The following is a 26,156-nucleotide window of genomic DNA, read 5'->3' as shown; positions in this document are numbered from 1 at the left end:
TTTTTCCTCTCAAATTTACAACATCGAGATCTAAATTTCTTCTATACCTGTAGCCTGTGTCCCGGTCAGTGGTGTGCTGGCTGTGTCGTCATGCAGAGCGATGACCTTTACAGTGTATTCAGTACCGGGTTGCAGACCATAGATAACAGCAGACTCAGCATCTCCTCTGGGAGCAGGGCGCAGCTCTCTCTCACCCTCCTCTGAACTTGAATACAAGACCCGGTAAGATGTGACTATTCCCTCGGGACTGTCCCAGGTGATCCTCAATGAGGTGGAGTCGATATCTGAGAAGGTCAGGTCCTTGGGACGATCTACATCTAAAAGAGAGAAGGGTAGAAAGGTAAGGGCAGAGGTCAGGAGGTTGTATTTTTATTTCTGAAAGTCTGGCAAACAATATTCTCCAAGTATCTCTCTAGAAAGTGTAAAGCCTTACTTGTTAAAGCATTCACCACCATTGGAGAGCTCTCTCCATCTTGTCCAAGGGCGTACACACTCAAAACATACTCTACTGTGGGCATAAGTCCTGAGAAAGTAATCTCCGTCTGGTCTGAAAACGAAAAAGGGGAGAAGGAAAAACATTAGAGTTTCCTTAAACAAAACTAAAATGAGAGGGAAAATGAGGAAAGCTTTTAAATATTGACAGAGCACCACATACTGGGCAGTTAAACATCATACCTGGAGCAACCACCTCAGTGAAAGATGGTCCCTGTCCATCTCTGGGGACCCCAGTCACCCTGTATCCCTTGATTGGGCCCTGGGCAGGGCTCCACCTCACTGTGACACTGTTGTCCTTCACATCCATCACCTCCATATCAGAGGGAGAGTCAACACCTAGGAGAGGATGATGGAGAGATGAAGTAAAGAAAATGACTGACACCCATATTAGTGATTATCTTGCTTCCTCATGTTTCCTGTGTTTTGCCTTTGCGTGTGTGTACCTGTCTTGTGCATGACGTAGATTGGAGTGCTGGAAGCAGGGCTGTCTCCTCTGCCAGTCACAGCGTAGACAGTGATGGTGTAGTCAGTACCGGGCTTCAGGTTATTGATTGTAGCAGTGGACTGAGAGCCAGGCACTGTGAACTCCTTAGGATTACTGTGACCTCCTGGATAAAGAATGATAATGTGATTAATGTTAGCAAAGCCAATATTTGCACCACTCAATAAACTGGTGAACAGGTACATTGACAAGAATCTCCAAACACAAAAAAAGGAAGAATACTTTAAAAAAACTGTTTCCTGGCAAAAACAAAAATAAAGTCAATTTTTTAAACTTCTATTACTAACTCACCACTCTCTCCGTGAGTGATCCTGTAGTAGCGCACAGTGACAGGTGGGGCGTCCCATCGGACAGTAATGCTGGTGGGAGATGAGTTGAGCACCTCCAGGTCTGTGGGAGCATCAGAGACTGGAGAGAGAGTGAAGAGTCAGAAAGGAAGAAATAAGCAAACAACATAATGATGATAACACAGTGAGTAACTGGAGGAAATGAATCAGGATTTTCTTACTTGTCTTTTGTTTCCCACTGAGCGGCTGGCTCTCCTGGGTCCCGCTGACTGCAAAGATGTTGACTAAGTACTCTGTGTCTGCGGTGAGTCCTGTCAGGGTAAAGTGGTTCCTGGATGGGGGCAGCCTCTCGTCCTTGGTCCTCCCGCCGCTGGCCATCTGGTAACGGATACGGTAACCAGTGATTTTGCTCTGGGGAGCGAGCCAGTGGATGGTGAAGGAGTTGGTGTAGATCTCAGAGAAACGCAGGCCAACTGGTGAATCCAGAGCTGGAGAAGGTTGAGAGGTACAGAGAAGGAAGCAAGGAAAAAGTCTTTAATCATAAAGGTAAAACATGTTTTGAAAAGATCACCTAAATACTAGCAATATAAAACATCTATGCCCTGAAACATAACCTTATTTAGTATCTGTTTCTGGACTGATTCACCACTGTTGTTAAATTAGAACATCTTAGACTCACCTGTTTTCTGGGTGCCAACGACGGGTGAGCTCTCTCTCTGCTCATACACACACACCACGCTCACCAGATACTCAGTGTTAGGCAGCAGGTCTGTGGACAGGAATAAAAAAAAGACATAAATACAAATGTAGTCGTTGGTGTGTCTGTGTGTAACTGTGTTGTCTTTGTTTTTGCTCTAACTTACTCCTTAGCACCACGCTGTTACTCCTGCCTCCTGCGCTGGTTTCAGTATTGTCATCTTCATCGTCAATGGGATGATACCTGAATAATAAGGACACCAACAACGTCAAGCCATTGTGTTACGTTTTTTACACGTGGGTGCACTAAAATCAGCTTGTACTCAAGATAACATTTGAAGCAGAAATAAACAATACTGAGCTTGTACCTGATGAGGAAGCTGTTTATGTCAGCGGGGTTGGGGACATGAGGAGCGACCCAGGTGACTTCCATACTGTCTGGCCCAACCTGGCCAAAGCCCAAATCAGTGGGTGCTGGTACAGCTGTTGAAAAGACAGAGCAGCTTGATTCAGAGTGCATTCAAAACATACATTGATAAGATTTCTTATTGCTCATGTAAAAGGTGGCCAGAGAATTGTAATAATCATATGGAAGAGTTAGGAGGCAAATAAGGGGAGAAAATAGATATAAAGAAAGAAACAAGTAAATAACGAAATGACTGAAAGAGAAAAGTATTCACTCTACCCTCTATTTAAGAGAAGAGTCTGTGTTTTATGTGTGAGTCAGTATAAATCTATCTCAAGTTTTACGACATCTTAAAAGTGAGAGAACAAGCAGTGTTTGCATTGGGGGGCAAAATGAGCCTCAGTATGATTAAACTCCACAACTAAAACCAGATGGTCCTCACGTACACACAAGAAGAGCATTATTAAACTGACAACAAAGCATGCTGCGCAATTACATCAGCAACTTGAAGGGTTTGCTTTGAAGTGCCATGTCTTGGGCTTAATGAGAACCTTATACATTATATAACTTAGCACACACAATATGATTTGTGACGCCCTCACTGGCAACTCAAGTCACACTATCTGTCTACTGTAAGCATAGTGTTGATGGTTTTGTATTCTTTTTTCTAACTGAATGGCTCTTCCAATAAGAAAATGTAATGATATTAGTAGGAAAGAAAATGGATCTTACAGGTATGCTGAGTGACTGTGGTGGGCTCGCTCTCGCCATTCTCCGTCACAGTGATCACACTAATGTCATAGTCAATACCAGGCTCCAGTCCATAAACAGTATATTGACCGGTGGTTGGTAGAACGAAGTCTTCGAAGATGGGTACACTCTCGCCGGCTGCAACCACTGTGATCCTGTAACCAGTGATGGCTGTGGTGTTGAGCGGTGACCAGCTGAGACTGATGGTGGTGTCGCTCACGTCCTTGAAGGTGAGGTCGGTCAGCTGTGGGACTTCTGGGAATGTGGAAAGGGGATTGGAGGGAAGGGAGGAGAAAACAGAAACAGCAAACAAACGAGAGGCAAAGGCCGAGGGAGAGGGAAGGTGTTGGACATAAGAGCCAGAAAGAGGAAACCAGCAGACAAGAGACAGGAGCAGTGGTTAAGGCGAGCAATGAAAATTGTCTGCTTCCAGTGGGGTGAGATATTCAACATATCACACCAGTGGAAGAGCTAATGCTGGGCTGCTTTTTCTGGTATATATTACCATCTAGTGAGGTTACATCTGCTATTCAATGAAGGATCTCCATTGAAAATTCTTAATATATACACAAGCAATATAAGATTAGTGCTGCAAAACAGTATTGGTGCTGTTTTGCACAGTCCCTCAGCTGCTGGTGCAAAGTTAGAGCAGCGATGCTAATAGAGCAGAGCTAGTTTCTGTTAAATGTTGAAAGTGTTATTGTTACAGCTTTCAACATAATATGTTAATCTAAAAACAGGGACAGTGTGTTTTACCTGTGTACAAAATTATTATGACAATCACACCAGGCTCTCGATAACTAATTTCCATACCTCGTGGTGTCAAAAACCCATTAACACCTCAGGGTTCTGAGTTGACCTCTCACTCACCTGGTGTAATGGTAGTTGATACAGGAGTGCTCTCCATGTCGTCCTTAACGGTAACAACGCTGATGTTGTATTCCACTCCTGGGCTGAGATTCTCCAGGGTGCAGGAGTTCTGCCCTGCCTCCACAAACTCCTCCAAACTGTTTCCTTGTTGACCGTTGGTGGGAGTGCATGTCACTCTGTAGCCGGTGATGTCTTGGAGAGAGACAGAAAAAGAAGGAAGGTTAACATGGAGTAGAAAATCAGAAGAAGAAATGAGGAACAATAAGATGCAGAGGAGAAAAAAAATCAACCTCCAATTTTATCAAAACACACAAAAGAAGCACAGCAGTGTTCAATGTGACTTAATCCGTTGTTTTTCAAGCACACCTGGGAATGTCGGTATGTGTGTACCTGGTGTACTGGCCCCGTTCCACTGGACTGTGAGCTCTCCAGTGCTTGGGTTAGACTCAAGGTTGAGGTCAGTAGGTGGAGACAGAGCTGGAGACAAAGAAGAACAAGAGGGGTCAGAGGAGAAGGAAGGAAATAAGTGTAAAAGATACATAAGGAAGAGACAGATAGGAATAGGGAAAAGACAACAGTCAGTATCTATAAGTTTATCCTTACGTGTGACAACCCGGCGTGTGACTGGGGTTCCCTGCTCATAGCCGTTTATAACTGGCTGAACGCTGTAGGTGTACTCCACTCCCGGAGTCAGACCAGAAATGTAAATGCTTCCTGAGTCAGAGGTCACGTCTCTGGGGGCCTCTCCGCCCTGACTGGGACGTACTGTCAGCTGAAAGATAAATGCAAACAGTGTCAGAGAGACAGCAAAGAGCGAGGTATGGATTGGGGGTACAGGAGGTAAAGGTCAGAGGTCAATGTTTTCCCAAGAACATGGTAGCCAGCAGGACATTCTCATCTCTAGTGTGACATATTGTGACCAATCAGATTTAAAGCCTCAGGTCTGTAGTACCCATGTTATCTAACTCAAATGGGGCCTACGCTAACCCCAGAATAACTGGAATGTGCTTTCCACAGAAAACGACAGGAAACAATTTGCATCTGAAGACAATCATACAGGCCAGTTGTTCATTTTTGGGGACAGAAATTGGGAACACCAGTTGTATGAATGTATGTGTGTGTGGTGGGGTATAAAAACACTTTGTATGTTATGTATTAACAGTGAATGTACCTTGTATCCAACACGTGGAACTGGAGTCCAGGAGATTATAATGGAGGTGTCCGTCACATCAGTGCTGAAATGAGGAGCGTTACCCATTGGGGGGTCTGCAAACACAGAGAGTAAAGGTATTCTGATAAGTTTTTGTGTCATGAGATGTCAAGTTATAAACCCCCACCATCTTTCCCCTCAACTGCATTAACTGTATCCATATTGCTAGTATTCTCTACTCACCTTTAAGAGATAGTTTGGATTTTTTGAAGTGGGGTCATACGAGGTACTTATCTTAAGTCAGTGGACTGAAACTAAATGTATTTATGCTCTTTTCAAAGCCACCAGACTCCACTGACAAAACAGTAATTTTACCACGCAGAACACAGGAGTTGCTGGTTACTGCTGCCTTGATCAGATAGTTTGTTTGTGTTGTTATGTGACTTTGGTGCTTTAGAGGGTTAGTTCAGATTCACCAAAGTCAAACAACAACACAAACTATCTGATCAAGGCAGCGGTAGACCAGCAACTCCCGTGTTCTGCGAGGTAAAATTACTGTTTTGTCAATGGATTCTGGTGTCTTTAAAAAAAGCATGAATACATTTTAGTTTCAGTTCAGTCCCCCATCAGGAAGGGCTGTATGATGGCAAGGTAGAGCAGTAAAATAATCTAAATATAGCATACACTTTTTGTGTGGCTAACATATGTTTTGCTGCTGCCTTTGTCCATAGCAGTACATTGCTGAGCTTCTGTGGCAGTACTCCTGTCTGCTTTTCCAAACATGGAGAGTGCTAGCTGCCATCAATTCAAAGTAATACACTGACTGTGGAAAAGTACCTCATACAAAATCTGAATTATCCCTTTAAATGACTAATCTTGGATTTTGAGGGGCAAAACCATTACTATTAATATTTCTAAAATTTTATTATAAGCTGGCCATTCTTTGAAACTGCCAAATAATAAAACTGCACCCTCACTTTGTCAAACAAACATTTAGTCATCAGTCCAACCCTATTCTAGACAACTCTGAGTTCCAAAACACATACATCTTTTCAGAATATGCACAGTGACCACACTTCGTTATACTCATTTGTAAATGCATCAGACACTTACTAGTGGTAAATTCAGCCGTCTCTCCCACACTCAGAGAGTTCTCCTGCTCTGAATGTAACGTAGCAGTGTACTTTGTATCAGGCCTCAGGTTGAGGATGGTGTACTGAGTAAGGCGGGCAGGCAGGCGCAGCTGCTTGGGGTTAGAGCCCTCCACGGTCAGGAAGAGACGGTAGCCGCTGATTTTGGCGCGGGGGGCATACCACAACATCACAGCACTGTCTTCTGTGATATTGGCAAAATGGATATCTGTGGGAGCATCAGGCTCTGAAAAGAGAAACAACAATAAACAGTTGAATTCATTTCACTGTGAAATAAAAATCAGTTTGCACAGACTGATTTGTGTGTGCACAGTTATTTCCCTGAGGGGCATCGGTCATACTCACTTGTAGTTTGCTCCCCAATAAGTGGTAAACTTTCCTCTCCATTGTGAATGGTGTAGATGTTGAAGCGGTACAGTGTTCCAGGCTGCAGATGTGACACTTCAATGTAGGAGTTTTGACTAACAGGCAGAGTCATTTCCCTCTGCGCAGATCCAGACTCATCGACGGGCATGGCGGTGACACGGTAACCTGAGACACCGGTGGCTGGGCCGGTCCAAGTCAGAACAATTTTTTTATCTGACACCTCGAAGAACTGAAGGTCTGTGGGAGAGGAAACTTCTTCTGTGGACAGAAAAAAACTTTACATTAAATGAAATAACTCCTTACAGTGTGTAAGACCCTTACTTCCTTAACAGAGACCACCTTAAACGGACAATAAAATGGTTAGCTAGCTTGTTCATATCTGAAATATGATCTGCTAAACAAGGTAAGGTATGTGGAGCTTCAATTCAACTCTTTGACCTCATGGCTGTGTTTTATCTTTTTATCTTGCAGGTGATTAAAAAAACATGATTCCAATAGAACTCTTTGATACGTCATTTGATGCATTTGCATTTATGTTGCAGATCAAAGCCCACACTTGTTTATATATACATAATCATATTAGTTCTATAACACAATTTCTACAAGAAGGGAACCATAACACTGCTTCATATTTTGGACAGGCTGAATGGCAGGACACACACCAACATCTTTAAATAGTAAAAAGCATTAAAGACAAGATGAACAGAGAGTAAAAAAAAAACAGAGGAGAGAGACATCAGTCTTGATGAGACAATAAGGAAAGGAAAGAGAAAATCAGGTGCAGCTGATCACGAACCTTAAGGAAGCTCTGAGCTTTAATATTTTATAAATCATCTAAATTACAACTATCATGACAGCACCAACTCTGCACTCGTCACTCTAAGCCAGTGACGGGTGCAGCTCAGACAGCTTATGTGCAGACAGCAGCCGTGGTCCATTTGTCGTAGTTTACATCTGCCACAGCAGAGGGGGGATTCACTTGTCTGTCCGAAGATGGCAGCACACACTCTTAATTAGGTCATGCATCTTTACTCCATCACAGAGACTGTACAAACAAGCACACACATACCCACACACACACTTTTCCAGCATCTGCTCAACTGGCCCAACAGCATGTTCGACCTGGCAGACTAAAAAGTTTTACATAACTCCAGTCAAGCAGAATAGGAGTGCAACAGCTGTGAACTCAATGACTTCACTTTCCATTGGAAAACTCTAAACTTTGAGTATTAAGAATTGGAAACTTCTACATAGATCAGTGACAACGCCACAGGATGACTTGCAGATTGATCTGGAGGGAGCCCTTATGACAAGAGTAATAAGTCAAGTTCATTTGAACATAGAGCAGAGCAGGGGGACACAGGATCAAATGAGGATATTTAAGGATCAGAATCACCTAATAGGCAGACCGCTGCCCAACAACTCCTGGTGGTGCTAAAAGAAACAAGGGACAGACTTTCCCATAGTGTGTGACTCTCTATATTTTTGCTTTAATCATTTTTGTAGTTCCTGGAGGGGTAGTGGATGCTTTTAAAGTGCCAGCAATTTTCTTTCACCAAATACATTGTTTTGGCAAATACTAGGACTTGCACCTTTAAAGGTATACAGAGGCTCTCTAGCAAAGTACACAGGTTTTTTACCTGGCAGTGGATCTCCAGCGGTGTTGACCTGAACAAAGATAGGCTCACTCTCCAGGCTGTCCTCCACAGAGTAGATACTGATGTTGTACAACTTCCCGGGTTTAAGGTCACTCAGAGTCACAGATGTTGCCGTGTCGGGGAGAGTCAGCTCCGTGCTTTCACCTTCTACTGATGGTGTGTAAACGACACGATAGCCTGCATGGACGAAGAGACCATATGGTTCAGTGTGTGTGTGTGTGTGTGTGTGTGTGTGTGTGACTGTCACAGATGAAGAAGCAGGGGTTCAAAGTAGCAACAGAATATTTTTTGGCAGTGTTGTGTGTCATACCAGTGATGGGAGCCAGTGGTTTTTCCCAGCTGATCTGTATGGAAGTCTCTCCCACCTCCTCCACTTCATGCTCAGCAGGAGCATCAGGTGCTGTGGAACAAAATGGGGTGTAAGTGTGAGAAGGAAAATTACAACCACTGCCTCTTTTTTACTGGATCGCTTGATTTATAGTCCACCGGCACATGTTCGTTAGGCTGCTTGCAGGTCTGGGATTTCAAACAACATTTGAGGCTAGCAGCAGCATTTTTGTGAGAATGGGAAAGAACAAAATATAAGCTGGGAGAAAGTGTGTGTGTGTTATGTGCCTACTCACCAGTGGTTTGTGAAGTAGTGAGAATGAGGTTGTCCTCTCCGGAGTCTGTAACCTCATAGACGTTGATAGTGTACTTCCTTCCAGGTAGAAGCTCATTAATGTTCACTGAGGTAGCTGTATGGGGCAAGTCTGATAGGAGAAATATAGACTGCATTAACACATCAGCTTTCATACTTAAAGCAGCCACATAAAGACAGATTAATTAAGAGTATTATCTTGGTATAATGTCCATTATTTGGACATCAGGCCAAATTATAATGCACAATATTTTTGCCACCATCCATTCCCACCCAAGCGTGTTTTGGTATATGTATATACAGCTCAGTTTGTATATGTGTTTAACTGCTCTTACCTAGCACCAGGGGTTGTCCAGTTCCCTGTCCCTGCTCACTGAGCTCATACTCTACTCTGAAACCAGAAACTGTGTCAGAGGCGGAAACCCAGGAGATGACAAAGCTGCTGGAGGTAATTTCGGTCACCGACTCTGAGATGTCAACCACAGGCGGAGGCTGGGTGGTCTCGCCATGTGATGTCGCAACTACAGGAGAAGCAGAGAAAGACAGACATGGAAAATAAGAGAGTTGGCTATTTGCTGCCTCTGAGATCAGAACTGGCAACACTGCCCAGGACACTCTGGGGAAAAAAGTTTTAAAATCTCAGTGAGGACTTCCTGGTTAAATAAAATTAAAGGCCCTGAACAGAATAAAAGAGTGCACAGAACATTTCCCTTTCAAGACGCTGCATGCACATTTCCAGATCCCTGTCTTTAATTTCATCTTCCATATTAGTATTTTGCTAACAAGGACATATGCACAAAAAATACCTATGTCTGAACTAGACTGCATTGAAAAAGCAGCCAAAAAATGGTCAGTACTGTTGGTAAATGAAATCTGTCAACATTCTCAACTCACGTGATCCATAATTGGTGGAGAAGTCAAAGCGCGTGACTTCTTGGGCTCCAAACCGCAACACGCTGATTAGCTGACCCTCGTAGGTGATGCCTGGCTTCAGACCAGAGATGGTGTAGGAGTTCAGATGGCCAGGGATCATCACCTCTGTCCACGGGTTCTGAGAGTTTTTCTGAAAAATGTGATGATGGATGTTAGAAAAATAAGCATGCAGAACAGGATTTGAACGTCAGATATCTCAATCGGGGCTGTGTCAGCATCAGATCCATGTAGAGAGAAACAAGAAGAAGTTTCGTTTCTTTGTAAAGCTCATTTAGAAAACTCACCACTTTCCATTTGAGGATGTACTGGGTGATGTGAGCAGACGATGGGGCATTCCACTGAATGGGGTGGGAGTTGGGTTGGTTTCCAGTTTCAGTTATAATGACCTGGACTGGACGATTGCCACCTGACAGAGAAAGAGAACAAAGAAAAAGGGGTGAGCTGTAATATAGAACAAAACTGAACAGATCAGGAGTTTCACCGTCTACTGTAAAGATAACATCATAATGTGATACTGTGCACAGCTTTAACAGAGAGGAGACACTTTCAACGGTGTTAATATCAAATATCTTAGTCAAATCTTAATTTTGGCAAGCAGAAAAATGGCGAGATAGGGAGATGGTGAGATACTGCCTCTCCTACAAATTTCAGAAACCTGCAGTTTTATATAACTCAACACAACAGTGAGTGAGTATCAGTGAGTGTGCAGCAGTGTTCTCCTGAACAGAACACAGATAGGGTGAGGGAAAACTAACAAGTCCCTGTGAGATTCCAGCCCAGATTTCAACAGCTGGAGGAGAGAAGACTTTTACTCTACTTTCTCTTTCTTTAACCTCCTCGATTTCATCACGTTCTCTGAACTTCTCTGTTGTCTTGGACAGAGCTATTTTGCTGCAGGGATAGTTCATTTGTAAAAGAGCAGCATTTAGAGGAGACTTTAAAAATAGATCGTGTAAATATAGTGGATGCATTTCACAGTGAAAACAGCTCCCTGTGTTAATGTTCCCAGTTCTTTGACTGTCCTGTAATCCCATATCTCTAACCAAAGATCCTTTTGACATTAACAATGGCAAGCCTAATGAAACTAAATAGAGTTTAACATCTGAACAATTATTATAATAAAGGGTTTTGTCATGGAAATACTTGTATGACTTCATGTGACAGACATCGATAGGTTTAAAAACACTTGCAGATGCATCACAAAATATGAGAAAGTTCTGCAAACAAGAAGCATCCAAGAACAACAGTATGCTTAAAAAAACCCAAAAATTGTTGGAAGCAATTGAGTGTGAGAAAATGTCTTGTGAAAACGATGCAGCCAAGTTGATAACACAAAATTATGGCATTTATTGTGCTGTAAAAGCCCCTTTTAGTTGTACAAACGTGGGTTTCGATGTTTCTTAGTGGAACACGTCGAGTCTTTAACAGCTGTCCCACATCTATGCACGAATGTTAGTGGATTCCTTGGAAAACTTTGTAATTGTAAGCACTGTAGCCGACAGGAGTTCAAACATGTATTGTGTAATTACTACATCTGGATAAACTTGGATTCTGTGTTGCAAAAAGTAGCGGTCCAGGCTAAAGTGTATCAATCGCAAAGAAAAATGATATCATGATATGAGCTTGTAGTATCTTTGCTGGTTTCGGAAATGCACAAAAGGGTATCAAGTCATCTTTAATGTAAACAGAAGTCATGTGGCAAGCAGACTCCTGACATAAGCTGTGCTGATAGAAACTGGTAGCATCTATAAAGAACTGAGGTTTTCTAACCACTTTTCCAAATAGCAGACCTGTAATCAAAGTTTCTGAGCAAGTGGCTCGGTTAACCAGAAGTTGCTAGCAGATACGCAAACCTCAAAAACAATCTGGGACCAATTACTGCCTATTACAGACCCATAGACCCACAGGCCACTGGCGAGGGTAAGGGTTACATAGAATCAGATGTGGGACGCAAATGAAAACGGATGCACACTTGCAGTGGATATGCTGCATGTGCACATGCACTTACTCCCAGCAATACATACACACATCTGTGAAGTGTACAAGCACGCACACACATACATACATACATGCACATATCCCCCTTGACTTTGCAGACAAAACATTCATTCTTGATAAAGATCGATGCGCAGCAAGGTGGTGATAAGGACCACAGTAAAGGGAAGTAATGCTGAGAGCCATCCTAACAATAAGAAATGCCCCGAAAGATTGAAGATTAAAATTACACTCCAGACAAGGGGAGATTAACGCAGACCACAGAAAAGAAAACAACATAATTTTAGACGATGTTATCAATGTAGTGCTAAATCTGAGACTTGTGAAAACCCTTAAAAAAATCCCTCACTTGGGTTTTCCATTTTTACCTTTTATGGTGTTTCATGCAGTGAGCCAAGTGACTTGGAGCCTAGATTTGCCTGCTGCTGCCTTTAAATCTTAGCATGCTGTATTTTGTATGCCTAAGCACACACACACACACACACACACACACACACACACACACATACACACACACACACACACACACACACAGCAAGTTCACAGCTGGTTGCTATTATAGCCACTTACGGAGGAATACTGCCCTACATTTTGTATCTCCCGTCAACCTGCTTCACACACACAGCAAACAAGTAATAGTTCAAATGTTCCTTTACGAAAGACTTGTTGAATCTCAAGTTTTGTTTCCACTACCATAGTTCTTGATTTGCCAAGAATCAGGGGAAATGGGAATAGTATGGAAACATTACGTGTTGTTTTAGTGGGGGATGCCATACAGCAAGTTGCAGAACACGGTCAGTTGTTATAATAAAGAGGGCAGAATACTAACAAGTAAACAACAAAGCCTGTGAAGGGACACAGACATATATAGGATAAAACTTAAAGTCAAGACAAAACTGTGAGAGAGCTTCTTCTGTAAAAAAGCTGTGAGCGATGCTGTCTAGCCAAGCTTGGTTTCAGGTCAGCAGGAATGAGCTAACTTAACCATCAAGGCTGTATAATATAGTGTAATGAAGCATGACTTTATTCTAAATTATAGTGGCTAAGGGCTTAAACTCTAAGACATGAGTTTAAATTTAAAGTGATTGCTAAAATCCACAAAATTGAAAACTGTTGTTCAACAGGCTTTAAAGGTGTGCATGTGGTAGGTGTGTTTGTAGGGGAGGTGTATACACACACATGCACTGTGGTGTTTTGTACAGCTGTGGCAACAGCACAGGGGATGTACCACATGCTAGCAAGAACAAAGGCTTAGAGTTGGGGGTGCTTGTGTTAAAGAGGAAATCACACCCCCTCCCCTCTCTGTCTGTTTGACATCAAAGTCAAGGGGCTAATTTTTGAGGTGGCTTACACATGAATTTCACCCTGCAGGAGTTGGAGGTTTTTTTTTATAAAGTTAGCTCATTTCCCCAAAATATTACTGAACACATCCTTATTTAGGATTAAAAATCTATTTTACAGCTACTGTGAACATTGTGTCCAGTCTTTATCCTGTACAACACCAGAATTCACATCGCCATCAACCTGGCTTTCCTGTCTAAAAACTCAAAGCTTCAACAACTTACCAACACTAAAATTAGATAACCAGAGGTGCCACCTCACAATACAGCAGTCCACATAAAAAAATATAAACAGGAACAGAAATAGGATCAGGAGTCATAGGGATAGGATAAGGACGGGACTTTTTTCTCTGAAAAAGCTGAGCGGGTGGGAAAAACATGAACAAACTCAAGATTGTAAGAGACAGACAGGACATTTTCTCCATGCGTATTAGGGGGATATGCAATATGAATAAAATCCTTGTTGCAATATCAATATGTATAGTCTATACATTTTCTGAATTAACAGAAAAAATATAGATAGCAGTGCCACAACACAGTGCTACAGCTGATTTGCAACACTGATGAAGGCCAAATGGCTGAAAACATTTGCTTTCCAATCTTCTGTAAATAAGGTGGCCTCTTGTCATTGTGTGTGGCCCTCCTCTGTCATCATTAGTCAATATAATAAGAATAACATGCTAATTTTTCTGAGCAGGGTGGAAACTCTACAAGCAAGGCCTTTTACAACCAGATATGTCAAAGGCATAGCTTCCACAGAATGGCAAAAGCTCTGACGGGTGACAAATGTATATCGTCTTACTGTATACACAGTATAAATGCACTGCCAACCCTAATGTATATTTAATATCTTACCAGGGTAGGACTGCTGAGGCTCGCAGCTGAGCTCTCCAATGCCGTTGCCGTAGCAATAGCACTTGTACAAGACTCCTTGGATGACTTTATCCCAAGACTCTCCGATCTGATAGAAGACTCTCGTCTCAGGCTCCTGGCACTGATCTGAGGGCAGAGTCACATAAAACCAGGTCATGCAATGGGGACCATGCTGCTTCCCTCAAACATCATTCTTTACATGTCATGAATTATTAACATTTTTAACAAGCACTGAAAATCGATGTGTGGAAGTGACACATAATCATCAAATAATTTACAAAAAAATTAAACTTGTAACATGGTAAACTCACCAATGGCATCACACTTCCAGCGACCACGTCCCTGTCCAAAGCAGGTGCAGTTCATGGTGTAGCCCTCGTCGTGTTGCTTGGTGAAGGTTTGGTTCACCTCATAGGTCAGACCATCCACAATACACTGATCTGCAACACACAAACACAGATATGTAAAAACATGACGACATGGAGGAGAAAATGCAAAACTAAACTTCGTGTCTTGATATGTCACTTTTGCACAGTTGCTCCTCTGAACAGCGTCTGTCTGTGCTTGTGTGTGTTCTTTGAGGGGGTGGACTGGGGGTGTTGCAGGTGCAACTGAAGCCTCATTAAGTGCAGGTGTGCAGGCTCATTTTTTAACCTCTTGCCAGGTGAGTGATGATATTACACCTGACCTTTCACCTCTTCACTCAGAGGATTCTAATTTTACTCTAATTATTACCCCACACATGGTGACACAAACACTCCTACAACAGCAACTCTCAATCACCTTTTCTTCAACACGGGAACACACACACACACCTTTAAGCTGGGAGTACGCAACACAACTCCATTCTCCTCTGCCATTGCCAACGCAGGTACATCTCATCATGTGACCCAGAACATCGTGCCGTTTGTCCCACTGGTCTCCCACGCGGTACATCACCCCTTCACTGGCTGTGCACACTTCTTCATGGGCTAGAACACACAGGAAAAAAACAGTTACAAAAGCAGAAACTAATATGTTTGGATCTGATTCGCCCTGATGCAGAAAAGTGGAGCAAACTCAGACACATCTTTAGCTGAAAACACAAATTGAACTATAAACAAAATAATCAGGCAGGCAACCAAATACATATAAACACACCACACAGAGTTGTTAGTAACACAAGCAGTGCAAACTGGCAACCAGATAAAAACAGATACAAACACACTATGATGAATGATCCCCCTTGGAGATCACAGATTGTACCCTACAATTACTACATGAGGCCACAGAGGATAGAACCACCACAGAACACCTGTGTCCATAGAAAAGAAGAAGATTTTCCTGGACTGAAAGCCAGAAACAGCTGGTTCGTGTCCTTGTGTGTATGAATGACTCTGGGTGTTCACCATATGTTTTCCGGTAATCAAGAGCGAGTAGTTTTTAATCAGGAAAGATAGAAAGTGTGTGAAGGTGGGTAGGATAGGCAGAGACCTGAATGTGTGTGTATATGTGAGTGTGTTTGTGTGCGCAAGGAAAAGAAAGTGCTTCTGTTTATATAGTACCATGTTTCTTCACTGCAAGTCTGGTTTGTTGAAAATGTTTATAGCATTTTACTGTTGAAAAGAGTTCTTCACATTAATGGTTCTTTCAGTGCAGATTCAAACCTCTTTTGTAAGTTTTGACCCGTATCTGAATTACAGGAAGGAATATAGCAGCATAGCTTACAAAAAAGAACTTGACTGAACAATGGTAGGAAATACTGGCATTTACCATTGAAACCGATGAGTCAGTTGCAGACTAAAGACTGTAAGACTTGTAAAGCTAGAGAGGCAGACAAAGCTGCTATGCAAGCCGTGTACATATCTGATAAACTCTCCATATAGGGTAGGAAGGTGGAGATAAAGGGCAGGTCTGCTGTCTTGGAGCCCAGCCCGGACTTTTCTATGCCAAGCAGAATATGGACCAGAGCCAGACCATCTTGTTCCTGGGAATACAGATCATTCGGACTTGGTGGCTATGCACGAAGGCTGTGGCTTGGGGCAGATGCACAGGGGCTGGAGATTTTCAGGACATGGTACAGAATAGTCAAGTACCTGGGCGCTGGTTTAAGATATGCAGGCGCCAGGCCTGGGGCTCGAGCTAACAAATGCCTTATTTCCACTGCATGGTTTGGCTTGACCAACTCAACTCAACTCCCTTGTGGTACCTGGTCCTTTTTTTGAAAATGCTTTTGACTGTGGATAGTATGCCCTGGCACCTGATGAAACTGCCATGACATATTCAACTCGACACTTGCTGAACCTTTTCATCAGCAACCCAAAAGAGAATGTCTACACTTTGTCAAATGTATAGGGCAGTGTACAGCTTAGTGTATTGCCTAGCATTTGGCGTAACATATAGTGTAGTTCTGCACGCTGCCATTTTTTAAAAATCTGGGTTGAGTGAATAGAAAACTTGCTGTTGCTATTGACGATAGCTTGGCTATGTAAAAATGGCAGATTTTTGTGTAAGGTGCCATGTTGCACAAATGACAGTTCTCTTTGACCAATAATTAGACTGAAGTGTTTTAACCTCAGCCTCTAGTATTAGCTCAGCTTGCTTGGAACTTCAACCAAGGTCAAACCAAAAAAAAGTACCAGGTACTATTCACAACTTTTGTTGACAGGAAACCAATAAAGAGAGAGTCTAATTGGGTAGAGCAGCAGAAATGCAGCATTAGGCATTTGAATAAGTAAGGGCTAGTGGGCAACGTGTAAGCCATGTGATTTTATATTGTTAGTAATCATAAAAAACTATGCTGAGGCACACAAATGATAATAATTATTACAAGGTTAGTGATAAATTTAATATGAATACAGTTCAAGCATAAATTCCTCAAAGCCTTTGTCAATGAATACAATCCAATGTGTTGTTCATGTGTTACAGGATTACAGCCCAACACTGTGTGCAAAACATATGTGATTTTTGTCTCACAGTAAATTTTCTATTCAACTGCTGTACAGTGATTCTCTTGTGCTGGGTATGGCTTAAGTTTAAAATGATTGAAGGTCATATCTGGGTGTGTTTTTATCCCATCCTTTCCAGTTGTCTAAAGCTGGAGGTTGATCTGATGCTTTTCACATTTTAAAAGTGTAAGTCTGTTCTCCAGACATTGGAAGGCTTAAAACCTATATCTATTCCTCCTATAAATATCTTCCTCCAGGCAAAATCAGAACAGGGACTGATATATAGGCGGACCCTGGATGTGGGCTCATAGCTGGAGACTGCTGGCCTACCATCAGACGAACAAATCGCAGACACCAAATAAGCCTATCTGGCATCTTCCCGCAGGACCGCCACAGGTGGAGAAGGGGCTCCAGACTATTACTGCTCTTTAAACGCCGCCATTAACATTTCAAGTACCATGTTTGTTTTGACAATCCCCGTGAAGTCATTAATGTCAATATCAAAGCCCCCCTGCTGCTTTGACTGCTGGACTGAGTTAAACACAGACAACCTGCTATGACACTGGCTAAAGGGCATGAACGCTCTTTTTGTTCACTCTTTAAATCTTGACAGGGTGTTGTTAACAACAGGGTGTTGGCCAGTAGGTGGGTAGGTGAAGTATGTAAAGGAATTCTGAAGAAAATTATAGCGTTGAAAGGAAAACGTAAAATTTACTACAATCCATTACCCAATCACTTGCTATGTACTTGTTAAAATCATCAGGTAAAACCACAACTACTATCCTATAGGCTGTCTTCATGTGTATGTGCCAACTCCAAACTCCTACACACAGCAGAATGCTTTGATTTCAAAGCAGAGTTAAACAAGTTATACATTTCTGAACTTCTTAAAAGGATCATCTATCTGTCTTGCCACACTACAAAAAAACCTACAAAAGATAAGTGCTTATGAGATAAAATAAATCCGGTGCTCCATTTTTCTTCGAATTCAAAGACTACTTTATCTCAGATAAGTCCTGTAGATGTTTCCACTGTGTACCATCCACATTTTACAGTCTGCTGCCAAATAGACAACTCCATCTTCTATCTGTCTACTTTGAAGTCTACCAAATTCTACTTTGATTTAGAAAGTAGTTAGAGGGATTCTTTGTGTGTGTATCAGAGCTACCCTTCCTTCCTATTTGTGGATATTGTTTTATAGTGTCACCACATCTGACTGCACTCACATCATGCACACACTAAATTCAAACAATGCCTACGATAAACCTCAGAGTTCCTCTACAATTATGTTTAAAAAAAGGCTTTAGCAAGCTTAGATCCTCCTTTAAGGACATTCACAGCAAGTTCACTTTTGTTGTGACCACTTAGCTGTGTTCTGGCAATACCCACTATAATTATGTGTTTTTGTAAATAAGACTATTAAGCTTATTTGGACATCAAAATGCATTACCTCTGATCTCTACATAATTCCTCTGGGTTTTTATAGTTTTACTCTCATCTTGATGGCATGTTAGTGCCATTATTACCATTTCATTACTCCTTCACAGACGTTAGTGTAGTGTCAGTGACCCCCTGGTGTTTCACTGGCTTCAGCCTCTTTTGTTACCCATGGAGACCTAATTGACACCTATACAACACAACAACACATTCCTTTCAAGGCACTGGCTTCAGTGTGATTTTGGCAACATTATAATTGAAAGGTGTAAGAACTGTAAATGAGATTTTGTCTGCGCCATCAGCCCTAACTCCTTTTTCATCACACTGATAATAGCTTTTATGTAAATTAAATATCAGATCTCTTCACCGTCAAAGAGTGCTCTCAATACAAAGGCTATGTTAACTCATTGATTCAGACTGGGCGGGGACATTTTATTTAAGACTGGGCGGGACATTGCAATTAGCTGTGTTAATCACATTAGTGGCCCCCATGGCTAGCAAGCTGCTGATTTACAACCGCTCTATTTTGGCCATCCTGCCATAACAAGTTGGCACTATTAACCTTTGAGAATGTACCGTTTGATAAACACTTGAGTGAATAGATCTTGAAAGATCTGTCTCAGGCTACAGTCCGGACTTAGAAAATGAAACATTTTAACAACAGTGACATTTGGTTGTCACATGATCTCAGGTGTCTCACTGTCCAGGAACTCTATGGTAGTTTAGTCTGGCCTAAAAGTGCTTTCAGTACAACACAACTTAAAACAACACCAACAACTCCAGCTCCAGCATTTTGCAGTCTCTCTCCTTCATTTCCTCTCTCTCCATCACACACACAAATCCACCCACGCACGCAAACACACAGAGAGACTTACCAGCCATGGGACAGAACCCGAAACGCTGTTCTCCATCATAGTCTGTTGTGGTGCCACACCACTTCATGCCGTCTCTTCGTCCATCTGCAGTACAGTCGGTGTAGTTTCTGCCATTGTAGAGGTAGGGGAACTGGCACAGAGCACCATTAGAATTACCGCCTCGTGTTGCCACAATCACTGTTGAAAGAAAAAAAAAACAATAACAGCAATAAACAAGATGGGTTTATACCATGCATGACCACAAGCTTCAGATGTGATGCAGCTGCTTGTTGAGGCACTGGAGGCAGAACCTCATGAATATGCGAACTGTGCTGGGAAAAGTATCAATAATTTAACAAAAAAAATTTTTATCCTGTGTTATCCATTAATTCATCATAAGGTAATATCCTACATTATATTTTAAATATACTGTACAGCTTTATTCTGACAGGGACAAAACACAGGGGCCAGCAGCTGAAGATGAGAAATACAGTTGAACTTTTGAATAATATATCAGACACAAAGACATCATAGTAAGCTCACAATCTGATCCAGTTATAATGTGTTTAGAGATTTGATCTCGAAAAGGTGTAGAGACTAAAATACAGATTTAAAATTTTAGACATCTATTTGAATTTTTTGGCCCAACAGTGTTCAGTGACTTTATTTTAGCTACTTTAACAAATGTACATTTAAAAACAGCCACTGAAATTCTATTAAACCCCATTCAGACTAGACGCAGCCTATTTGAAAAACTCAATGTTATCCTGCAGCTGCACCACCATCCTGCTCATCATGAATATTAACATGTAATCTCCATTATCATAGGGATTATGTTCCATTAATGCAATCAATCACATCATGAGAAGTAGAGATAATTATTAATGCATAGGCCTTCTGATTTTTATAATTCAAACCTTAGACTTTTTAAATCATTTTATTGCTATGATTTAAACTGAGATTACACATGATATGCAATAACCTTTTTAGTAGAAGTGTTCTAACAAACTGACAGCTGTCTTGTGTAGAAGGACATACTGGCTATCATCTGACGATGATAAAGCATATATATGCAGATATCTGTGTACAGGGATTAGAGGTGACTTGATATGATATTTTAATGTGAGAGCAAATATTGCTGTTCAAAGAAAAGAATGACGGTGCTTAAAAGCGGTAGGCTAACTACAGATCGTCCTGTGTAACAAAGTGATATCCAACCAGGATTTAGACCGTTACATACAGTAAAACTCAGCTAATGAATGCGCTTTGTTACGCTCTTTGATACAGACTGAATCAATGAGGAAAAGAAAAAGCGTGTCTGGCTCTGTCAGAGGGAGGAGACAGACAGAAACTCAGTGTTTGTTCGAGAAAGCCTGCCAGCGAGCAGGTTAGGTTCACAGAGTCAGTTAGCACAGTAACTGCAGTCACTGACCCACAGTGACCCACAGTGACAACACCAACAACTCAGTTGGCCCAGGTATCAATTTAGAGCTTTTAAAATCCTCAAACAGTTATTTAATGTGTTCAAAAGACAGCTAGCTAACAGTGGGAAGTTGCTAAATCTCCCTTTTAAACTTTTATTTACACACACTAGCATTACCACACTAAGCTAGCTGCCTTTTTTCCATGCTAGATACTAGCTAGCTTACGTAGCTAAGAACATTATCTTCTAGAGAAAGACATACTATTGTTGGTATTACTAAACAGTGAAAAGACAAAGTTTGTTATGTCAAAACGATAACAAGTAGTATGTTTGGAGTATATTAACTAGACATTAGCCACAAGCTTCACAGAGTAACACTAATTAGCTAACGTTACAGCTGAGTAGATTTTCAAGCAGTCTTCCAAATCAAGGTTTTCATACAAAGCATACATTCACCCCTTGTTGACTAACTTCGCAATTTCATCTCAAAATTCCTTTGCTAATATATCGAAACACCTGCTTACCGTTCCTCTCTGTACAGAAAGAATACTTCTGGTCCTTGTCAAAGTCAGAGGAGGTGGAACACCAGAGCTGTCCATCGCTGCGTCCATCAGAGATACAAGAGTGGTAGGTCTTCCCCTTGTAGACAAAGGGGAACACGCAGGGCTGACCTCCAGAGTTGCCACCGTAAACTGGGGCTGGTCCGTCTGTGTGGAGACAGGAACACATAAAGATACAGTAAATATGACGAAACATAATGTCAACATACATGTATCTCCAGGAGCTTATCAGCTCGGTTGCATTCAGGTGTCAGTTTGTGTCCCTTATCATTCAACTCCACAGGTGTTCTATTCCAGTTGACACAGTTATCATACAATTATGGCCACTGTTGATGAATGCTGTCAAGTTGTAAAGACATGAGGCAACTCTCTTACCCCACTGTTCACAGCTGATTCCACTGCCAAGACAGGTACAGATCATCTGCTTGGTTCCCTGATTCTTCATCCAGCGCTGGCCGATGAAGTATGAAAGTCCTGAATCTGACCGACAGGGTCCCTCCTGAGGAAGCACAGGCACAGAGGCAGGCTGGTAGACTGCAGGCTGGATGTTAGTGACCACACGAGACCCAGTGCCTGGAATGTAACATTGTATCTGGGTTAGGGGCAGCAATAATAAAAATTGCCTACAGAGGTGATGTAGCTAAACCATAAAAATTAATTAAAAACAAGAATAAACATCTCTGAACATGCAACTGTTACTGGAGTACAGGTAGCCTATGTGTTACACTGTCAAATGTACACAATGTAATGAATGTCTGGCTTTAATTTCAATGTAAAGAGGTTTGCACCATGTGCCACATAGAAAAAGAGAGCGTTTTTTACTGTCCCTGAGTCACGATGAGCATATGTTTCTGTCTCACACCCAATAATCACTTCAAACCACTTCAAGCACGATTCTCCCTCTTCCTTTCCCATGTTTCATTCCTCCCTCTTCATTCCCCCTACTCCACGTCTCACTCTCATGAGGTCATGGTCATGAGTTACAAGACATGTCTTTCTCACTTCAACACTTGGACACTTCTTATCTCTCCCTCACAGCATCTGTCTCTGGTATACATTCTTCTCTCCACACAGAGAGCGGGAGGGAAGAGAAAAAAATAGACATTATCATTTCTCACCCAGGCCGGTGGTGTGAAGTGAAGCATGTCGCTCACACTTCCATTCCCCTCTGCCGTTCCCTGTGCACAGACACTGGAGCAAGTGGCCGTGGACATCTGACTTGGTCCAGGTATCTCCAATACGGTAGGAGGTCAGAGTATCCTGGTCGTTACAGCGATCTGGGGGAGAAGTGAATGAGAGGAATTAATTAGAAATAGATGGAAACTGTGAGACTGCAGTGTGGCCGCAGCGAATCAGTGGAGAAGGAATTCCTCCTGGCCACCAGCTGTTTTCATGTTAGTGCCTTGAGACTTTGTTGATAACTTTCTGAACACATGCATGACAACAATTTATTGATAACCTCCACCACAAAAACGTCTAAGGCCACCCTGAAGTCTTGCATGTGACAAGTCGTCAGGAAATAACATTCATTTGCATCCATTACATCAGTCAGGATCATTAAGGATGCAAGAAATGGTCCCTAATTGGAAACACAACTGGTCCACATTTCCTCCACAGCCTGTTAAAATCCTGCAACAAATCACAAGATACACTTTGCCTTTGGCTCTGCCAGGAAGGCTGGAGAGTGCAGCATTTGATGAGAACTGAGCTATGTGTACTGACACATGTGACTTCTTCGAAAACAGCAGTGATTAATTTGATTTCCGGCTTTAATTTAATTTTCCTGCTTGTGAAGTTTTCCCCGTCTGCTGTTGAACAAGTGATGTGGATAGAGGATATACAAAAATAGAGATCCTGAACAAATGAGTGACAGAAATCTCATGGACCCTTCAAACTAATTCATTGGAAGTCGGATCTTTTAATGTGATGCAGATCTTTTATACACAGCTTTAGCACAGTGATAGAAATAAATGGTTTCTTACTTCTGGACGTGCATGTGATGCGTCCACTTCCCTCTCCCAGACAGGTGCAGTCCACCACCATCCATCCCTGGTATGGCTTCTCCCATGTCTCCCCGACAACATAGGATGTTCCCGCTGAGTTGTCATAGCAACGCTCAGCTGCAGGAAACAGAGACTCATAAGCTACTTCATAACTGAAACCTTATTTTTTCAATAATCAAACCTTTTGTACAAAATGCTTAATACAAAAATTCCCTAAAACATAAGTTTATTCATTAACTGGCTGTGAAACACCAGAGTATGAATAATCCCACTAGATAAACACAGCCGTCTGTTAGTCAGTGGCAGTCTGAGTGACTCACCGACAGGTTTGCAGGTCCATTCTCCCTTGCCATTACCCAGACAGACACACTCCAACATGTATCCTCCTGTCTCATGGGGTCTCCTCCAGGTGTCACCTATCTTATATGAAGCCCCACCCTCATGGCAGCGGTCTGGACACAAAGAAGGACAAAAGGTTTGATTTTAGAAAGAGATTGCATGTGTGTGTGTTTGCACAGACAGAGAGCAGAAGGAAAGAAAAATAGAAACACACACTCAGACATTTCTCCCATTATCTAACCACCTGGCTAACTGCTAACAGCTGCACAGCACCAGTTGCTAATCAGCTGTGGAGAATATGGAGATTAACCAGTTTACTGGCATCAGTCTGGCAGAGCAGGATATACACAGAATCACATGAGCTAGGACGTGTGGTCTGGGGTTAGGATGGTTAATGGCAGCGGCGTAGCCCCGTGTAGAACAGGCACTCTTAGTAAACACACAAAAACACAAACTTACTGGCAATGGTGCAGCTGATCTTGCCCCTCCCCGATCCAATACAGGTACAGTCCCAGATCATGCCATCCTTGGGTCTCTCATAGGTTTCTCCCACTGTGTAGGACTGCTGGTTGATCTTATCGTAGCACCTTTCCTCTGCTACAGGGAGGAAACAGTAGAAAATATGTGATTTGTGTTTTACTAAAGGATGAGTGAAATGACGCATGAGATGTGGCTTTCTGGACACTGTTTAAAAGACCAGCACACACACACTTTACCTTCAGGTTTGCTTTTACACTTGATGCCAGCGACTCCATGGCAGGTACAGACCAGAGTGCTGCCCAAATATGGCCGCTCCCACTGGTCATTAATGCCGTAGAACTGGCCACTCTCTATACAACCATCTAAAAAAAGACAGAAAAATTCAGCTGATGAGACTTTGGTGCTAGAATCAGGCAGCAGGAGGTCAAATACACTGCACCCCCCCTCCCTTTGCTCCTGTGCTAAACACATAGGGAAAATGTGAGCAAGAGAAAAAAAAACACACTCCACCCATCCCTCACACATCCACAAACACTGTACCTGCTTACCATGTCCTTTTTTCAACGTGGAAAGACAAATGAAGCCACACTGTAAAGTGACTATGCCCTAACCATAACTACAAAACACACAGACCAGTATTCTCTGGTAAAAGACAAAAACTTTTCTTTCTAGATATATCTACTAGAATAAAAAGCCTACATTGGAATAAACAGTTTATTGTAGGGACAAGGCTCCACCCATGTCTGTGAAACTGACCCTAGATGTGTTAAGTTGGCTTCAAAGGCCCCCAGGGCTGAGTAATAAATCAGTTGCACGGAGTGGAGAATTAAATGCACCTTTACTGTTCCTCTCCCCCAGCAGGCATGTTCTTTGTTCACATCTCATGACTTCACATGCAATGAACATCTCTTCTTTTTACAACCTTAAAACTGAAGCCAGGAGTTTTCATTTCTTTTCTCTCCCTCTCTATGTGAAGCTTTAATTATTGGCACTCGCACGCAGATGAAGTGAGGAGATCCGAAAAATTGTTGGGACTCCAAAATCAGAAATCAGCAACTAAAGACGCTGATTGTTGCTGTTATAGATCCAATACAAAAAGCATTACCTAATCTGTGGGGCCCCAATCGTTTCCATTGCAAAGACGCTCAAACAGATTCACATACACCCGAGAGACTATGTGGCATGTTAACTGTAATTTCAACATTTAGCCTAAAACTGAAGTAAAGTGGCCTCTGATGGCTCTCAGTAAACGAAACATTTACTGCAACACGAAATCCTTCTTGTGATTCATAAATTGGCAAAAAAAAAAAAAAAAAACTTACCCTGAGAGACGGAGGAGACCTGATGCTGCTGCGGTTGTCGCCGACTCCTGTGTCTCACTTTGGGCATGCAGTTCACCACGCTCCCGATACAGAGCGCAACCAGCACCCTGGCTATGGTGCTGCCGGACATATTACTGTTTAATGCGACCCTCTCGGCTGTTGCAGAATGTGGGTACAGGTGCTCCTTGTGCAAAAGAGTATGTCACCAGAGACGGAGAAGTCGGATTCAATGCAGCTCTTATTTTCCTCCGCCGCGCTCCAACCTCCCAGATCAGTGTGCTCCTCTCTCCAATCAGTCTGCGGCCCCAGTGTGCAGGTTACCAGTCTGTGGGAGTGATTTATCTGGGCATGGCTTCGTTTCAGGCGGAGGAGGGAGGTCCAAAAAAGAGAGCGACTCCCACGCAGCACGCACAAAGACAGGCAAACTTTCTACGAAACAAAGATGGTTACAAATCCCACATTAAAAGCTCTTCCTCATACTATTTTTTAAACTATGAGGTAAGACAGAGAGATTATTTAAAAATGTCATGCTTGTCTCCATGCAACCTGCAACACTGAGGGAAACAAACTGTAAGATAAATGATGTCATGATGCCAAAACGCCCCATTAGCAGATTGATAATGTAGAAAATGTAAGGTCCTGGCCCCAGAGCCATCCACTTGCTGTAAACGTTAAGGGTTTGGGACCCCTCTTGCTGCA

General features: G+C 42.3%; 1 protein-coding gene across 3 annotated transcripts in view; it reads right to left on the bottom strand.

Moving 5' to 3' along the window:
- fn1a (fibronectin 1a) overlaps nucleotides 1-25,781 on the bottom strand; it is a 32,698-nt gene extending 6,917 nt beyond the window's left edge. Inside the window, exons 1-34 of one of the 3 annotated variants that reach the window (XM_049593791.1) lie at nucleotides 25,458-25,781; nucleotides 24,372-24,497; nucleotides 24,115-24,252; nucleotides 23,637-23,768; nucleotides 23,296-23,433; nucleotides 22,432-22,590; nucleotides 21,689-21,886; nucleotides 21,278-21,460; nucleotides 19,352-19,528; nucleotides 14,928-15,083; nucleotides 14,424-14,552; nucleotides 14,095-14,238; nucleotides 10,189-10,310; nucleotides 9,866-10,034; nucleotides 9,307-9,492; nucleotides 8,955-9,083; nucleotides 8,642-8,731; nucleotides 8,314-8,508; nucleotides 6,653-6,931; nucleotides 6,270-6,533; nucleotides 5,178-5,272; nucleotides 4,610-4,778; nucleotides 4,373-4,483; nucleotides 4,007-4,198; nucleotides 3,119-3,391; nucleotides 2,349-2,463; nucleotides 2,148-2,224; nucleotides 1,964-2,053; nucleotides 1,506-1,772; nucleotides 1,289-1,405; nucleotides 939-1,103; nucleotides 676-831; nucleotides 434-547; nucleotides 48-317 (exon numbers count right to left, since the gene is read on the bottom strand). In XM_049593791.1, coding sequence (XP_049449748.1) covers nucleotides 48-317; nucleotides 434-547; nucleotides 676-831; nucleotides 939-1,103; nucleotides 1,289-1,405; nucleotides 1,506-1,772; nucleotides 1,964-2,053; nucleotides 2,148-2,224; nucleotides 2,349-2,463; nucleotides 3,119-3,391; nucleotides 4,007-4,198; nucleotides 4,373-4,483; nucleotides 4,610-4,778; nucleotides 5,178-5,272; nucleotides 6,270-6,533; nucleotides 6,653-6,931; nucleotides 8,314-8,508; nucleotides 8,642-8,731; nucleotides 8,955-9,083; nucleotides 9,307-9,492; nucleotides 9,866-10,034; nucleotides 10,189-10,310; nucleotides 14,095-14,238; nucleotides 14,424-14,552; nucleotides 14,928-15,083; nucleotides 19,352-19,528; nucleotides 21,278-21,460; nucleotides 21,689-21,886; nucleotides 22,432-22,590; nucleotides 23,296-23,433; nucleotides 23,637-23,768; nucleotides 24,115-24,252; nucleotides 24,372-24,497; nucleotides 25,458-25,587 — 5,455 coding nt within the window. In that variant the 5' untranslated portion in view covers nucleotides 25,588-25,781. Of the gene's footprint in view, nucleotides 1-36; nucleotides 318-433; nucleotides 548-675; nucleotides 832-938; nucleotides 1,104-1,288; nucleotides 1,406-1,505; nucleotides 1,773-1,963; nucleotides 2,054-2,147; nucleotides 2,225-2,348; nucleotides 2,464-3,118; nucleotides 3,392-4,006; nucleotides 4,199-4,372; nucleotides 4,484-4,609; nucleotides 4,779-5,177; nucleotides 5,273-6,269; nucleotides 6,534-6,652; nucleotides 6,932-8,313; nucleotides 8,509-8,641; nucleotides 8,732-8,954; nucleotides 9,084-9,306; nucleotides 9,493-9,865; nucleotides 10,035-10,188; nucleotides 10,311-14,094; nucleotides 14,239-14,423; nucleotides 14,553-14,927; nucleotides 15,084-19,351; nucleotides 19,529-21,277; nucleotides 21,461-21,688; nucleotides 21,887-22,431; nucleotides 22,591-23,295; nucleotides 23,434-23,636; nucleotides 23,769-24,114; nucleotides 24,253-24,371; nucleotides 24,498-25,457 lie in introns of all 3 variants that reach the window. The other 2 variants (XM_049593792.1, XM_049593793.1) reach the window with 2 other exon arrangements.
- Nucleotides 25,782-26,156: the final 375 nt, after the last annotated feature.

This window comes from Epinephelus fuscoguttatus, linkage group LG13 (assembly GCF_011397635.1).
Source record: "Epinephelus fuscoguttatus linkage group LG13, E.fuscoguttatus.final_Chr_v1".
In the NCBI taxonomy this organism is placed as follows: Eukaryota; Metazoa; Chordata; class Actinopteri; order Perciformes; family Serranidae; genus Epinephelus; species Epinephelus fuscoguttatus.
Note: the sequence above shows the minus strand (reverse complement) of the source record. Positions and strands in the feature narration are given on the sequence as shown.